General features: G+C 40.1%; 1 protein-coding gene across 2 annotated transcripts in view; it reads left to right on the top strand.

Annotated features, from left to right (window-relative positions):
* Positions 1-16,710, top strand: part of DEPDC1B (DEP domain containing 1B) — a 97,552-nt gene that overhangs the window by 31,619 nt on the left and 49,223 nt on the right. Inside the window, exons 3-4 of one of the 2 annotated variants that reach the window (XM_070357829.1) lie at positions 13,668-13,803; positions 16,099-16,227. In XM_070357829.1, the coding sequence (XP_070213930.1) occupies positions 13,668-13,803; positions 16,099-16,227 (265 nt within the window). The remainder of the gene's footprint in view (positions 1-13,667; positions 13,804-16,098; positions 16,228-16,710) is intronic. The other variant, XM_005889056.2, reaches the window with a different exon arrangement.

Genomic DNA, 16,710 nt, shown 5'->3' with positions numbered 1-16,710 from the left:
CTTTTCCAATTTGGATTCCTTTTATTTCTTTTTCTGCTCTGATTGCTGTGGCCAAAACTTCCAAAACTATGTTGAATAGTAATGGTGAAAGTGGGCACCCTTGTCTTGTTCCTGACTTTAGAGGAAATGCTTTCAATTTTCACCATTGAGGATAATGTTTGCTGTGGGTTTGTCATATATAGCTTTTATTATGTTGAGGTATGTTCCTTCTATTCCTGCTTTCTGGAGAGTTCTTATCATAAATGGATGTTGAATTTTGTCAAAGGCTTTCTCTGCATCTATTGAGATAATCATATGGTTTTTGTTTTTCAATTTGTTAATGTGGTGTATTACATTGATTGATTTGCGGATATTGAAGAATCCTTGCATCCCTGGGATAAAGCCCACTTGGTCATGGTGTATGATCTTTTTAATATGTTGTTGGATTCTGATTGCTAGAATTTTGTTTAGGATTTTTGCATCTATGTTCATCAGTGATACTGGCCTGTAGTTTTCTTTTTTTGTGGGATCTTTGTCAGGTTTTGGTATTAGGGTGATGGTGGCCTCATAGAATGAGTTTGGACGTTTACCTTCCTCTGCAATGTTCTGGAAGAGTTTGAGCAGGATAGGTGTTAGCTCTTCTCTAAATTTTTGGTAGAATTCAGCTGTGAAGCCGTCTGGACCTGGGCTTTTGTTTGCTGGAAGATTTTTGATTACAGTTTCAATTTCCGTGCTTGTGATGGGTCTGTTAAGGTTTTCTATTTCTTCCTGGTCGAGTTTTGGAAAGTTGTACTTTTCTAAGAATTTTTCTATTTCTTCCTGGTCGAGTTTTGGAAAGTTGTACTTTTCTAAGAATTTGTCCATTTCTTCCTCGTTGTCCATTTTATTGACATATAATTGTTGATAATAGTCTCTTATGATCCTTTGTATTTCTGTGTTGTCTGTTGTGATCTCTCCATTTTCGTTTCTAATTTTATTGATTTGATTTTTCTCCCTTTGTTTCTTGATGAGTCTGGCTAATGGTTTATCAATTTTATTTATCCTTTCAAAGAACCAGCTTTTGGCTTTGTTGATTTTTGCTATGGTCTCTTTTGTTTCTTTTGCATTTATTTCTGCTCTAATTTTTAAGATTTCTTCTACTAACCCTGGGGCTCTTCATTTCTTCCTTTTCTAGTTGCTTTAGGTGTAGAGTTAGGTTATTTATTTGATTTTTTTCTTGTTTCTTGAGGTGTGCCTGTATTGCTATGAACTTTCCCCTTAGGACTGCTTTTACTGTGTCCCACAGGTTTTGGGTTGTTGTGTTTTCATTTTCATTCGTTTCTATGCAAATTTTGATTTCTTTTTTGATTTCTTCTGTGATTTGTTGGTTATTCAGCAGGGTGTTGTTCATCCTCCATATGTTGGAATTTTTAATAGTTTTTCTCCTGTAATTGAGATCTAATCTTACTGCGTTGTGGTCAGAAAAGATGCTTGGAATGATTTCTGTTTTTTTGAATTTACCAAGGCTAGCTAGCTTTATGGCCCAGGATGTGATCTATCCTGGAGAAGGTTCCATGTGTGCTTGAGAAAAAGGTGAAATTCATTGTTTTGGGATGAAATGTCCTATAGATATCAATTAGGTCTAACTGGTCTATTGTATCGTTTAAAGTTTGTGTTTCCTTGTTAATTTTCTGTTTAGTTGATCTATCCATAGGTGTGAGTGGGGTATTAAAGTCTCCCACTATTATTGTGTTATTGTTAATTTCTCCTTTCATACTTGTTAGCATTTGTCTTACATACTGCGGTGCTCCCGTGTTGGGTGCATATATATTTATAATTGTTATATCTTCTTCTTGGATTGATCCTTTGATCATTATGTAGTGACCTTCTTTGTCTCTTTTCACAGCCTTTGTTTTAAAGTCTATTTTATCTGATATGAGTATTGCTACTCCTGCTTTCTTTTGGTCCCTATTTGCATGGAAAATCTTTTTCCAGCCCTTCACTTTCAGTCTGTATGTGTCCCCTGTTTTGAGGTGGGTCTCCTGTAGACAACATATGTAGGGTCTTGTTTTTGTATCCATTCAGCCAGTCTTTGTCTTTTGGTTGGGGCATTCAACCCATTTACGTTTAAGGTAATTACTGATAAGTATGATCCCGTTGCCATTTACTTTATTGTTTGGGGTTCGAATTTATACACCATTTTTGTGTTTCCTGTCTAGAGAATATCCTTTAGTATTTGTTGGAGAGCTGGTTTGGTGGTGCAGAATTCTCTCAGCTTTTGCTTGTCTGAGAAGCTTTTGATTTCTCCTTCATACTTGAATGAAATCCTTGCTGGGTACAATAATCTGGGCTGTAGGTTATTTTCTTTCATCATTTTAAGTATGTCTTGCCATTCCCTCCTGGCTTGAAGAGTTTCTATTGAAAGATCAGCTGTTATCCTTATGGGAATCCCCTTGTGTGTTATTTGTTGTTTTTCCCTTGCTGCTTTTAATATTTGTTCTTTGTGTTTGATCTTTGTTAATTTGATTAATATGTGTCTTGGGGTGTTTCGCCTTGGGTTTATCCTGTTTGGGATTCTCCGGGTTTCTTGGACTTGGGTGATTATTTCCTTCCCCAGTTTAGGGAAGTTTTCAACTATTATCTCCTCAAGTATTTTCTCATGGTCTTTCTTTTTGTCTTCTTCTTCTGGAACCTCTATGATTCAAATGTTGTAGCGTTTAATATTGTCCTGGAGGTCTCTGAGATTGTCCTCATTTCTTTTAATTTGTTTTTCTTTTATTCTCTCTGATTCATTTATTTCTACCATTCTATCTTCTAATTCACTAATCCTATCTTCTGCCTCTGTTATTCTACTATTTGTTGGCTCCAGAGTGTTTTTAATTTCATTTATTGCATTATTCATTATATATTGACTCTTTTTATTTCTTCTAGGTCCTTGTTAAACCTTTCTTGCATCTTCTCAATCCTTGTCTCAAGCTATTTATCTGTGATTCCATTTTAATTTCAAGATTTTGGATCAATTTCACTATCATTATTCGGAATTCTTTATCAGGTAGATTCCCTATCTCTTCCTCTTTTGTTTGGTTTGGTGGGCATTTATCCTGTTCCTTTATCTGCTGGGTATTCCTCTGTCTCTTCATCTTGTTTAAATTGCTGAGCTTGGGGTGTCCTTTCTGTATTCTGGCAGTTTGTGGAGTTCTCTTTATTGTGGCTTTTCCTCGCTGTGTGTGGGTTTGTACAGGTGGCTTGTCAAGGTTTCCTGGTTAGGGAAGCTTGTGTCGGTGTTCTGATGGGTGGAGCTGTATTTCTTCTCTTTGTTCAGTCGCGCTCGAACCGAGTCCTGTGGGGTGAAGGGCGACAGAACGCAGTTCAGTGACACTGACTTGCTTCCTCCTAAAGAAGGCAGGAGAGGACAGCAGGGCTTCAGGGTCAGACTGCTCAGGCTGGACTGGCCGCCTCGCCACGGGACTTGCTCACAGAGGGACTCGAGCACACTCAGCCTCTGTGCTAGATCATTTCTAAGGGGACTTTATAATTTTGGAATCCATGATTATCTTGGGATTAAATCTGTAGTTTGTATTTTATTGTTTATTTTTTGACCCTACTCTACAGTCTGTGGGATCCCAGCTCCTCAACCAGGGATCAAACCCAGGCCGTTGGCAGTGAAGTCGAGGAATCCCAACCACTGGACTGCCAGAGAATTCCTTATAGTTTTTAAAATAAAGACAAATGTTGCCTATTAGAAAGTGAAGGTGTTAGTTGCTTAGTTGTGTCCAACTCTTTGTGACCCCATGGACTGTAGCCCACTAGGCTCTTCCCTCCATGGAATTCTCCAGGCAAGAGTACTAGAGTGGGTAGCCATGCCCTTCTCCAGGGGATCTTCCCAGGGCACGTAACCCAGGTCTCCTGAATTGTGGGCAGATTCTTTACTGTCTGAGCCTCGATGGGAGCCCCTCCACTAGAGAGAGTTCTGCTCTATTTGAATGTCCTCAATTTTGAGAAATACATTTCTCATGCAAGAGTGTATAAACTATATTTTAACAATTTATATAGGAATAATAAAGCAAACACCTATTACCCACAGTTTCTTCTCTGGAGAGGTCCTCAATATCCCGACATCTGCATTAATCATTTGCTTGCTTATTGTTTTAACACTTAGGTTTGTCTCCTTAAATACTATTTTTGTTTCTGAAACACTTTTCTTTGTTTTGGACTTTATATTAAAGATATCAAAGAGTGTATGTTCTCTGACTTGTTCTTTTGTTTTTCATGGTTTTTGAGATTCATCCAATTGGTATACTTAATTGTAGTTCTTAGAATTTCCTCAGCTGTGTTATATGTTCTCTTATATCAGTATAATCTCTATAATCTTTTTCTCCTGTCAGTGGAGATTTGGGTTATTTTGAGTTTTTTGCTTTTATAAACAATGCTGCCATGAACATTCGTGGATATGCATCCTTGCATATGTGTGAGTGTATCTTTAGGTTACTCAGAGTTACTGAGGAATGGAATTAGTATACAGGATATGTGTATGTTCATATGTGCAAGTTCAACTTTACTAGGTCGTGCTAATTGTTTTCCATAGTGAATATGCTAATTTTTATTTCAGTGAAAGTCGTTCAGTCATGTCCAACTCTTTGTGACGCCATGATATAGTCCGTGGAATTCTCTAGGCCAGAATACTGGAGTGGGTATCCTTTCCCTTCTCCAGGGGATCTTCCCAACTCAGGGATCAAACCCCGGTCTCCTTCGTTGCAGGAGGATTCTTTACCAGCTGAGCCACAAGGGAAGCCCAAGAATACTGGAGTGGGTAGCTTATGCACTTCTCCAGCAGATTTTCCTGACTCAGGAATTGAGCTGGGGTCTCCTGTATTGCAGGTGGATTCTTTACCAACTGAGCTATCAGGGAAGCCCTTTATTTCAGTAGTAGGAAGTAATTTGTTATTAACTGACTTTAGCTTTTGCAGATCTGTTAAGAGTGAAATGATACTTTATTGTGACATTTTTTTGAATTCCGTTAATTACTAATGAGATTGTGCTTGTGCTTGCACTCAGTCACTTCAGTCCTGTCTAACTCTTTGCGACCCTATGGACCATAGCCCGCCAGGCTCCTCTGTCCATGGGATTCTCAGTGTCTTTTTTTAATTGAATTATAGTTGATTTATGATCTTGTATTAGTATCAGGTGTACAACAATAAAGTGATTTGGTTTCATATATATATATATATATATATATACATACACACACATATATATTCGGAGAAGGTGATGGCACCCAACTCCAGTACTCTTGCCTGGAAAATCCCATGGATGGAGGAGCCTGGTAGGCTGCAGTCCATGGGGTCGCGAAGAGTCAGGCACGACTGAGCGACTTCCCTTTCACTTTTCACTTTCATGCATTGGAGAAGGCAATGGTAACCCACTCCAGTGTTCTTGCCTGGAGGATCCCAGGGACGGGGGAGCCTGGTGGGCTGCCGTCTATGGGGTTGCACAGAGTCAGACACGACTGAAGCGACTTAGCGGCAGCGGCAGCATATATGTATATATATTAATTCTTTTCTGTTATAGATTATTTCAAGATATTGAATGTAGTTCCTTGTGGTATACAGTAAATCTTGTTATCTATTTTATATATGGTAGTATGTATCTGTTAACCCCATACTCCTAATTTATCCCCCATACTCCTAATTTATCCCCCACTCCATGTTTCTTTATCATTCCTGATTCCATACCTGGAAATGCCTGCTTCATGTCTTTTGTCTTCTCAATAGGATTTTGTTTTTTCTCATAAATCCTTAGCAGTTAAAAAAATGTATTCTGGATATTAATCCTTTGTCAGTTATATAGATTATAAAACCTCCCTTTTTTTCACCATATGATGTCTTGATAAACAGAGAAGTTTTTAATTGTGATGTGAATGAATGTATCAGGCTTTTTGTACCCTATGGTTTTTATATCTTGCTTAAAAAGAATTCCTTTATTGCCCAAGGTCAGAGAGAGATTGTCTTATACTGTGTCCTACGTTTTTTTCTTTTTGGCTGTACTTGGTCTTTGCTGTGGTGTGCAGGCTTTTCCAGTTGTGATGTGAGGGCTTCAGAGTGTGCAGGCTCAGTAGTCTTAGTTCCCCAACCAGGGATCGAACCCACATCCCCTGCACTGGAAGGTGAATTTTTAACCACTGGACTACCAGGGAAGTCCCAGTGCCCTAAATTTTATGGTTTTGCCCATGATTCTTATTCATAGTGTGAATTTGGGGTTATTCTGGTTTTCTATTGTTGAAAAACAGTTTATCCCAAACTTTAGTGGCTGAAAGCAACCATTTTATTTAGCTCATGATTTTTGTGTCAAGAATTTAGAAAGAGCTCAGCTGGCAGGATGCCCCTTATCCACAAGGCATTAGTTGGGCTAGAAAATTCACTTCCAAGATGGCTTCTTTCTCTGCTCACAAATGTGGTGCCTTCGTGCATCTTTGCTCCTTTCTTTTTCTACATGAGCTTTTATCCTCTAGGACATCTCTGTATGGGTTATGCTTCTTGCAGCATGATGGGCTTTGGGTAGTTGCTATTCTTATGTGGTTGTTGACTTGTAAGAGGTGTATTCCAAGAATGAGCATCCCAAGAGCTAGTATTTCCAATAGGCAAGAAGAGGAAACTGCCAAGCAGCTAAGATCTATGCCTGGAGTTCGCAGTGTCACTTCTGTCTGTTCTATTTGTCAAAAGAATTATGGGGCTCACTCACATTCAAAGAGGTAGAGAAAAATAACCTCCTCCTGTTGATGGAGAGTGTCAAAGCCACACTGTGGAAGAAGCATAAAGAATGGGAGATATTATTGTGGTCATCTTTGAAAAATACAGTCTGACCACAAAAACATTTATTTTGAAACTACATTCACCCCCTTCGTCAAAACTCTCAAAATTTATTTATGTTTATTGACCTATGTCAACAAAGGTCCGTTTAGTCAAAGCTATGGTTTTTTCATTAATCATGTATGGATGTGAGAGTTGGACTATAAAGAAGGCTGGATGCTGAAGAATTGATGCTTTTGAACTGTGGTGTTGGAGAAGACTCTTGAGATAGCAAGGAGATCCAACTAGTCCATTCTAAAGGAAATCAATCCTGGATATTCATTGGAAGGACTGATGCTGAAGCTGAAACTCCAATACTTTGGCCACCTGATGTGAAGAACTGACTCATTACAAAAGACCCTGATGCTGGGAAAGATTGAAGGCAGGAGGAGAAAGGGATGACAGAAGATGAGATGGTTGGATGGCATCACCAATTCGATGGACATGAGTTTGAGTAAGCTCCTGGAGTTGGTGATGGACAGGGAAGCCTGGTGTGCTACAGTCCATGGGGTCTCAAAGAGTTGGACACGACTGAGCGACTGAACTGAACTCATAGGTAGCACTTATTATGTACTTGAGACATGACTGCTATTCCTTGATTAGGTCACAGTTCTGCTTCCTGGGTTCTGTGTGGTTCCTGGCTATACCCTTGTACTCTTAGTTCTAAATTCTGAGTCATTTTGGTCCATGATTGCAGTGGAATAGCTTTCTAAGATGCTTCCTGCTTATAAAAGCTTGAGATTCTTAGTTGTTTTTTTTTTTTTTTTGAAATTGTTTAGTCCAGATGAATGTGCTCCTGGTGAATTTAAGGTTCTTTTCTTTGTCTCAAAAGAATTTGGAGATAAAGCAGGGAGGTTAAGTAAGTAAAGTGAGTTTATTTAAGCAAGGACCTGCTCTCAGAGGGAGAGCAAGCAGACAGGCATGGAGCTGCTGCCCTAGGTTTCTTTGGCAAGTTGTTTATGAGGGCCATACAAATGAAGGGGTGGAATATTCACTGGGGAAGGAGGAGTTTGGGGGTTGTATTCCTTGATTTTCATCCCAGCTCCATCTTCCCAAGGGGAGGAGGGATTTTTGTCCTTATTTAGTTTACCTGGTGGCTCAGAAGGTGTAGAATCTGCCTGCAATGCAGGAGACCTAGGTTTGATCCCTGGGTTGGGAAGATCCCCTAGAGAAGGAAATGGCAACCCACTCCAGTGTTCTTACTTGGAGAATTCCATGGGCAGAAGAGCCTGGTGGGCTGTAGTCCAGAGTCGCAAAGAGTTGGACACAACTGAGGGACTAACACTTTGACTTTTCACTTCAGCTTAGATCAGAGGTGCCATGGTATTGGTGCATAATGGGAACTTCTTATCTGTAAGTCTGCTTTTATTGTAATGGGAACATAATGAGCAACAGGTAATGTTTGGACTCAGGAGATTCCCATCTTTCCACACATTTCTTTGTCTGCTTCCAGGACACTTAATGACCCAAAATATGTGCTTTCCTGTCAGTTTGGAGGTTCCTGCTTTTCTCTGGCTGCCCACGGGCACCTGCTGTTTTTAAGATGTATGATTTCCTGCCACCTGTCCTCTGTTCCCATTTCTCTGCTCATACCTAGCTACCTGCCTATTGAAACCAATGGTGATTCTGTTAGTACTATTTCTGTGAATCTTATTGTGCTTTAATCCATCAGACAAAAGTCATATTCATAAATCTCTTTGAGATAGGCTCTATTCTGTTATTAAGTCTGCTGTGGTAAAACACTCTAAGATTCCTAAAGTGCTGCTTTATAAGGTAGTGCCCTAAATCTTTCTGAGGTTATAGCAAAAGTTTTATAGCCACACACTTGTGATTACTCTGAGACAATAATTTATACTAGAAACAGCTTGAATTTGATATTTGTTATAAGGCCATTTTTACTTTGAGAACCTTTTGCTGGGAGAGATTAGGGGTAGAAACAGCTTTACTTTTGAATCATCAAGTCATGACTCCTTTATAGTTCCTGTAAATTCTGCTTAAAAGCTAAAAAGTTCCTTCTCTAGTTTATCTTTCTCTGTCTAAATCTTGTTATCAAGGCTAAAAGGAATAAGTTGGCACTTTGACCATTCATCCTGGAAGACTCCTTAGCCAGGCCTGCCTTTTGTATTTACCTTGTTACTGAAAGTGCCAGTTGTAACTGAACTTTATGTAACTGTGTAACACGGGCCTTTCTCCATCTTCCAGTAACAACCTCGTCGTCGTTGTTCTTCCAGCCTTCACTAACGTGTGTCTCTGAGACCCTTTAGGCCTCCACTCACTGCCTGGCCCTGATGCCACACATTACTGTTCTGGTTATCTGTTGTTGTTTAATAAAGCTATGCCCAAACTTAGTGGCTTAAAACAATCATTGTAATTTTTATGTAATTTTGTGGGTTTTAGGAAGGGGTTAGTTGGACATCAGCTGGTACTGCTGAGGCCCATCCACAAGCCTGGAACTTCTGTGCTCCTTGACCTCAATTTCTTTTCATGCAGACTCTCATCTTCTCAGGCCTCTTTCCTGTCACTTAGGCATCTCACAGGGTAGTGGGCTGGGCTCAGGGTGGTTGCACTTCTTACATGATGAATGGTTTCCAAGAGAGAGTTTTGCAAGAGTGAGTGATGAGCGCGGGTTCCAAGAGACAGGAAGAAAAGTTTCAGGCCGATTAAAGGCTAGTGCCTAGAACTGCCGCTGTCACTTCTGCCGTTTTCTTTTTATCAAAGTAATTAGAGACGGCTCACCCTAACTCAAATCGACTCTACCTCTTGTTAGGGAAATGGCAGGATCACACTGCAGAAGCGCATGTAGGTGGGAGGTATTGTTGCAAAACATCTTTGGGACTTATGTTGGCCACAGGGGTGCAGCCTCACTGTTCCCAAATGGATACCAATTGCATCAGAGTTCTTTATTGAACAGTCAGTTCTCTTTCATTGATATGTAATGTCTGTTCTGTCATAAATCAGGTTTCTAAACATGTGTGTGTTTGTTTTAGATTGCCTTTTTGCACTCCTGATTTTCAACTGAGGGTTATTCTGCAGGGGACGATACTGTCATACTTGGAAGAAGGAGCTACTAGCATCTAGGGAATAGAGGCCAGGCTTACTGCTGAGGATCGTACAATGTACAGAACTGCCTCCTGCAGCAAAGAATCATCCAGCCCCAAATGTCAGTAATGCTGAAACTGAGAAATCATGGCCCATACCACCAGTTTTGTCCTACCATATTATCTTAACTAGCTTAAAGTTGGTAGAGTAAGTCACCTCACTTTGTTTTTCATCTTTAAGAATGAATGTCTTAGTTATGTTTGGCCATTTGTGTTTCCATATAAATTTTAGAATCAGTTTATCATGTGTCATGAAAAACCTTATATTTTGGTTGGAATTTCATTATAACTTTATATCTTCATGAGGAGCATTGATATTTTATGATATTGAATCCTCTTATTCACTAATATGATATTTCTGTCAATTCTTTGATACCTTTTAATAAAATTTTATAATTTTCTTATTAAAAGGTTTGCAAATCTTTTGTGCAAGATTTACTCTCTTGGCCAGTTAGCTGCGAGGCTTGTAATAACTTGTGTTCCTCTTTTGGGCCTTAATTTCCCTAAGTGAAAAATGTGACATTTGAATAGATCATCTCTAACAGGTTTTCAAGCCCCAGATGACAAGATTAAAATGTTAGAAATTGAAAACTTTGAATACACAAAATACAAGTAGTCCACTAGAGGGAGCTCTTCTGCATTTTGTCTCTTGCCAGATTGCCAGTCAGGTATGACGGTAACTGCATCAGCTACTGATGTTAATAGCTGCGGATGTTGTAGCGCAGACCTCATCTTGTCAGGGCAGGGGAAGAAGGTGACTCCCTGGTATCTCTTTGGTCACAGTTCTCCACATAAGAAAGGTTGCCTTGGTCCAGGGATGATATTTTTTTTCTGAGCGTGGGAAGACAAGCAACGTATTTTGAACCTAGGAGGAAACGTATGGATCATCCAATTTAATTCCTTTATTTAAAAGTGAAAAGGCTATGATTTAGAGACACCCACTTTCCAAAGGACAAACAGACAGTTTGTGAGAGAGCCAAGGCTGGAACTCAAGTTTATACTTTTCACACTATAGTGAGGGAATGGAGAAAAGAAGTAAGCAGTGGATTTGAGTGATGGAATGGGAGTAGGGATTATGTTTAATTTTTAAAGGACTGAGAGGTGGGTGGTCTGTGAATTCCCTGGAATTATTACATGTATGTCAGGGCTTCCCAGGTGGCACCAGTGGTAAAGAACCCTCCTGCCAATGCAGGAGACATAAGAGATAGAGTTTTGATCCCTAGGTTGAAAAGATCCCCTTGAGGAGGGCATGGCAACCCACTCCAGTATTTTTTCCTGGAGAATCCCATGGACAGAGGAGCCTGGCAGACTACAGTCCATTGGGTTGCAGAGAGTTGGGACACTACTGAAGTGACTTAGCATGCGTGCATGCATATGTATATGAATGTGAGAGTTTGTGTGTATTTGTGTGCATGTGTGTGCACACACTTGCTATATTTTGGATGTGATTGTTGACTTCTAAGAAATAGGATTGGACTGTGGTAAGCCAGCCTTTTGGAGAAGGCAATGGCACCCCGCTCCACTACTCTTGCCTGGAAAACCCCATGGACGGAGGAGCCTGGTAGGCTGCAGTCCATGGGGTCGCGAAGAGTCAGGCACGACTGAGCGACTTCCCTTTCACTTTTCACTTTCATGCATTGGAGAAGGCAATGGCAACCCACTCCAGTGTTCTTGCCTGGAGAATCCCAGGGACGGGGGAGCCTGGTGGGCTGCCGTCTATGGGGTCGCACAGAGTCGGACACGACTGATGCGACTTAGCAGCAGCAGCAAGCCAGCCTTTACTTACAAAGCAGAATAACTTTCACCAGTTTTAGAGATTCATTTAATTTATAATTTGTAATTGTTTGGATATACCTGCCTTGGTAACTTGATTACCAAAAATTTAAGCTGTCTTTCAGTTTATTTATCTTTAGTTTAATAATTTCCAGATCTCATTTTTTCCTTACTCAAAACTGACTTTTCAAATAAAGTGCGGTTTTTGGGTGTTCTTTTCAAAAGATGGAACTCAACTACTCTCTGTTGCTGCTGCTGCTGCTAAGTCGCTACAGTCGTGTCCGACTCTGTGTGACCCCATAGACAGTAGCCCACCAGGCTCCCCCGTCCCTGGGATTCTCCAGGCAAGAACACTGGAGTGGGTTGCCATTGCCTTCTCCAATGCATGAAAGTGAAAAGTGAAAGTGAAGTCGCTCAGTCATGTCCTACTCTTTGTGACCCCATGGACTGCAGCCTACCAGGCTCCTCCGTCCATGGGATTTTCTAGGCAAAAGTACTGGAGTGGGGTGTTAGTCATCCTTTTTGAAGTCTGTTGTGACTGTTTTTGAAATGTTTCTCCACAGTACTCTTATTATTTATAATTCTTCTGGTTTACCTTGATAGAGACTTTCCTTGCAAACTGTAGACATTTAAAATTTCCTTATTTCTGCAGTTGCCTTATGAATAGTATTTTTATGTTTTATTTGGATTTCTTGTTTATGGATATCATGGACAAGATTTTAAGCCTTTAGTTTGGCTTACATAAATAAAAAATAAAAATAGAAGTCTTTATCTATTGATTTCTATGTCAACTTTTAAGAACTAGAGTTCTTATGTTACTTTTTCAACGCAGTACAATATATCCTTCTCTGGCAAGCTAACAGAAAAAGATGCTCGGAGATAAATATATATTTAATTGCCTCTGTTGTTGTTTATGAGGTATGCCCTAGACCAGTTTAAAGAGAGTCAGATTGTATTTAGACTTCTATGTATTTGTCCATGGAGTGATGATACCTAGGGTGGATAAAAGCAGAGAAGGGGTATAAATGGCAGAATAAGGATACTGGGACCTGGAGGAGGGCAAGGCAACCCACTCCAGTATTCCTGACTGGAGAATCCCTGTGGGCAGAGGAGCCTGGCAGGCTGCAGTCTGAGGGGTCTCAGAAGGTTGGACTGAGACTAAGCGCAGCACAGGATCCTGGGAAGCTTTCTGTCTCCTCCAAGATGAAATTTGAGACTGTAGCTTCAGTCTCAGTGTGAAGTGTTAGATATTCAAGGAAAGGAGGGTTAATCTTTATTAGAAATAGTTATGAAAATAAATATTAGGCCAAATGATTTTTGTTCTAATGTTCATCTCGTCAGCAAGTATTACTTAAGTTTTATCTATCAGTAATTTCAGCGTGCACGTGTGCTTAGTCGCTCAGTCGTGTCTGACTCTTTGTGACCCCGTGGACTTGTAGCTTTTAGGCTCCTCTGTCCATGGAGATTCTCCAGGCAAGAATACTAGAGTGGGTTGCCATGCCCTCCTCTCGGGGATCTTTCCAGCCCAGGGACTGAACCCACGTCTCCCACACTGCAGGCAGATTCTTTACCATCTGAGTTACCAGGGAAACTTACTTGCATACTTATCAGCTAAAAATTTCAGCTGGAATTAGATGGCAGTAAGGGTTTTGAGCTGGGTGAAAGAAATGACTTTCTAGGGTTAGGGTTCCATTAAAAGCATCTTTAATCATGAAAATCAAGTGACAGACCAAGGTTTATTTATTTAAAATGTGTCACATGTTTGACTTCTGTTTTTTCTTCATAAAGGTTATTTGATGGATGTAATGGATGGATATTTCTTAAAAATCATATGTTGTTGGGTAATTAGATGTGTGTAATGATGTAAGTATGAATTGATTATCCAGAGTTTGGAATTATATAAATTCTCAAGGGTACAAGAAGTGGGGATTACTGTTAAATATCTATGTTTCCCACTGACTGCAATAATAGAAATTTTCTTCTTGGTTTTTAGATTTCCTCCTTCTTCACCCCTGAAACCTTATCCAAAGAGGCCCCCGTATCAAAAGGATGTTATTGAATTTCCAAAATGGGATGATCCCCCACCAGGCACTTCACAAGAGAACATCCCAGTGAGGCCACTTGTGATGGTAAGTGCCGTTATAGAAGCCGGTGGACTAGCAGCGGGAGAGTTAGAAAAAGTCTGTGAACCATTAGGCTTAGTCCAGTTTTTTGTTGGTTAGGGAGACTGGTGGCACAAGAAGATTGGCTTTTGCGTTGTTTCACTCTTACCCATTGACACTTTGACCGAATAGGTGGTAGCCGTTTTCATACATTTAGACTGAGCAGGTTTCTCATAAAACTCCCTTATAATTTCCTTTTCTTTTCTATTCTGTAATTTCCTCAATTCCTTTTTTGTCTCCTCTTCCTGAACTTTGTTATAATTATTACCCGTTGAAAGTGTGAAGGTTGGGACATGGAGAATTGTGGACCGAGCTCTGATAATATGAACAAAGGTATAGTTTGGAGAACCTAAGCACATTGTAGAATAAACTGCCTTTTTGGGGGCGTACTTTTCTCTTGAAATATCCCCAATAGAAAACTACTAAGATTGAGATAATGCTAAAAAATAAAATATAGACAAAAACTTCTATAGGCAATTTTTTTTTTAAGAATTGTACTAACAACCATGTTTTAAGTTAATTTAGTCTTATAGGACTAGATGTCCAGTTCCTACATTTGCAGAGGTGTGTTGTAAACATTTTTAGGCAATGAGATTGAATGTGGTTATACTGTATCTCAGTTTGGAGAGAATAATTAAGCAGCTTAGCCTTTATCAGAAATAATTCAGGAGTGAGACCAGTGACAGAAATGGGGACTCCCTGTGGACTTGCAGATTTGTCAGGGACAGTGATGAATGTAGTTTTAATTATGCTTGATGATAAAGATAGGTGATATTATATGGAAATGTCTAACAGGCAGAGGGAGGTAATGGCCCTGGAAGTTAGGTGAGAGGTCATATTTTAAAGTCATTAGTTTGTTCATTCAGTGAACATTTATTGTTTGCTGTGTGCCATGCACTGTGCCAGGTTCTGCAGATGCAGTTGAATGTGATATAGTTTTTCCTCCAGAAGAGCTCATGCAGTGATAGGTGATTAGGAGGGACTACTCTGAAAGAGTGAGCACAAAGGGTATTTGAGGATCATTTAATTCATTACTAATGAGGAGAAGTTAATTAAGCTCTAGCTGATAGTTTCTGTGCTCGAGAAAATTAAAATATAAGCTCCATGAAATCAGGTTTGTTTTTTTAAAAAACATTTGTATTTAAACACCTAATATGACCCCAATCAGTAGAGTGGTTATTCAGCAGATGTTTTTTCATTGTAAGATTATCTAGTGGTGTTTATACAAAACAGGTAGAACCCCATATTAAACTAATGTGTATGTATGTCATCAATATAATAACTTCCCTTTTCTGCTCTTGTGGTTCTGTGAACCTCTAGGAAGACCAGCTGCACATTAGTCATTTTCATGCACCAATGAAGAAGACAGTGTCTTCTCTCTTCTCTCGTCCATTTTTAGTGTCTCATTTTCAGCAACCCTGAAGTCATCTGCCAGTGACTCTGATTCATCACCCATCCCCCCATAGCTTGTCATGTCCCTGATTATCTGTATATTTCTGATAACCTTGCTCTTGTCTTTTCTTGCCTTAACCTTAAATTAAGTGCTGGAGGTTTGAGCTCCTCGCTTGTTTCAGCTCCTCTAATGCTTGGGCTCTGCTTCTTGTGAAGTGTCCAAAGGAAAAATGGCAGAGCAGGATCTGTTTCCTTGGTTGGGCCTCAATGCAGTCGTTAGATTGATGATGTTAGTGGTCAACAGAGAAACAGTCCATCTTTCTTAAAGGACTTGAGTTCGTCTTCCCTTTTTTTTTTTTTTTATCTTACTTTCCCTCTTTCTATCTCTGCCTCCACTTTGCCTGTTGGTTTGTTTTTGTTCTGTCCTGTCCTCTCTCTTGCCCAGCCATTATATAAAATAAAATGAGGTGCAGCAAATAAAACAGTTTCTTGTGTTTACTGACAGGCAGCAGGTAGAGAGAGAGCTCTGGAAGCAGACTGCTGGGTTTGAATCTTGGTTTTTCGTTTATTAGCTATGCAAGCTTGTTTCTCTGTTTCATTTGCTGTGTCTGTATCTAAGTTTTCTTTTTGGTAAAAGTGGGATGATAACACCCCCAGGGGTAAGATGGTTATAAGACTCAAGTGACGTCATATCTATAGTGTGTTTACAAGAGTGCCTGGCACACAGACTTTGGAAAACTGTTAATTGTTATTGCTGTTATTAATAGAGTTGTTCATAGATAGAGACAGAAGAAAAAAATTACTCATAATGTCATCCAGAGAGAATTAATATTAACTCTTTTATTTTTTCCCTATGCATTTTTTTTAAAGGTTGTCATATTTGCAATATGGCCCCGGTCCAGCCCCTCACGGGGCCTGCTAGAAGGGCAGGTTGGCCATGCCACCCGGTGCTGGGATGTAGCCCATCTGGTTGTCCAGAGACACACTGCGCTGCCGCAGGTGGTGGGAAATCATGAGGTTTTGCTGGGGTGGGAGGCCCAGGAGGGAGCCCTGTGGGGAGCGCATGTCGGGGGGCTGGCTGTAGACCTTACCCCTCGTGGCCTGCTGCTTCATCAGCATGAAATTCTGCTTGGTTATGAGGCTTTGTGGGGGTGGAGGGGGACATGACACCCTGGTGCAGGCTGTGGGGCTCCATGCCCTGCTGCGGGGGCACACCTGTCCTGCCCAGCAAGGATATCTATCTGTCTGGAGTGGCACATAGACATGTTGAGCTCCCACTGCTATGCATGTTTTAACACTGTAATGAGATCATGCTGTGCTGTTTTGGTTGCCTATATTCTTCACTTAGAACAGTGTGTTCTGTCAATTTTTTAATGTTATTAGACATTCAGTATAATTTTTAATATCTGCATCTTGTCTGTAAAGTACTATATTTATCCAGTCCTTCATGGTTAGATATGTATTATAACATGTTTTCAACTT

This window comes from Bos mutus, chromosome 20, assembly GCF_027580195.1.
Source record: "Bos mutus isolate GX-2022 chromosome 20, NWIPB_WYAK_1.1, whole genome shotgun sequence".
NCBI lineage: Eukaryota > Metazoa > Chordata > Mammalia > Artiodactyla > Bovidae > Bos > Bos mutus.
This window is presented reverse-complemented; position numbering and strand designations above follow the sequence as displayed.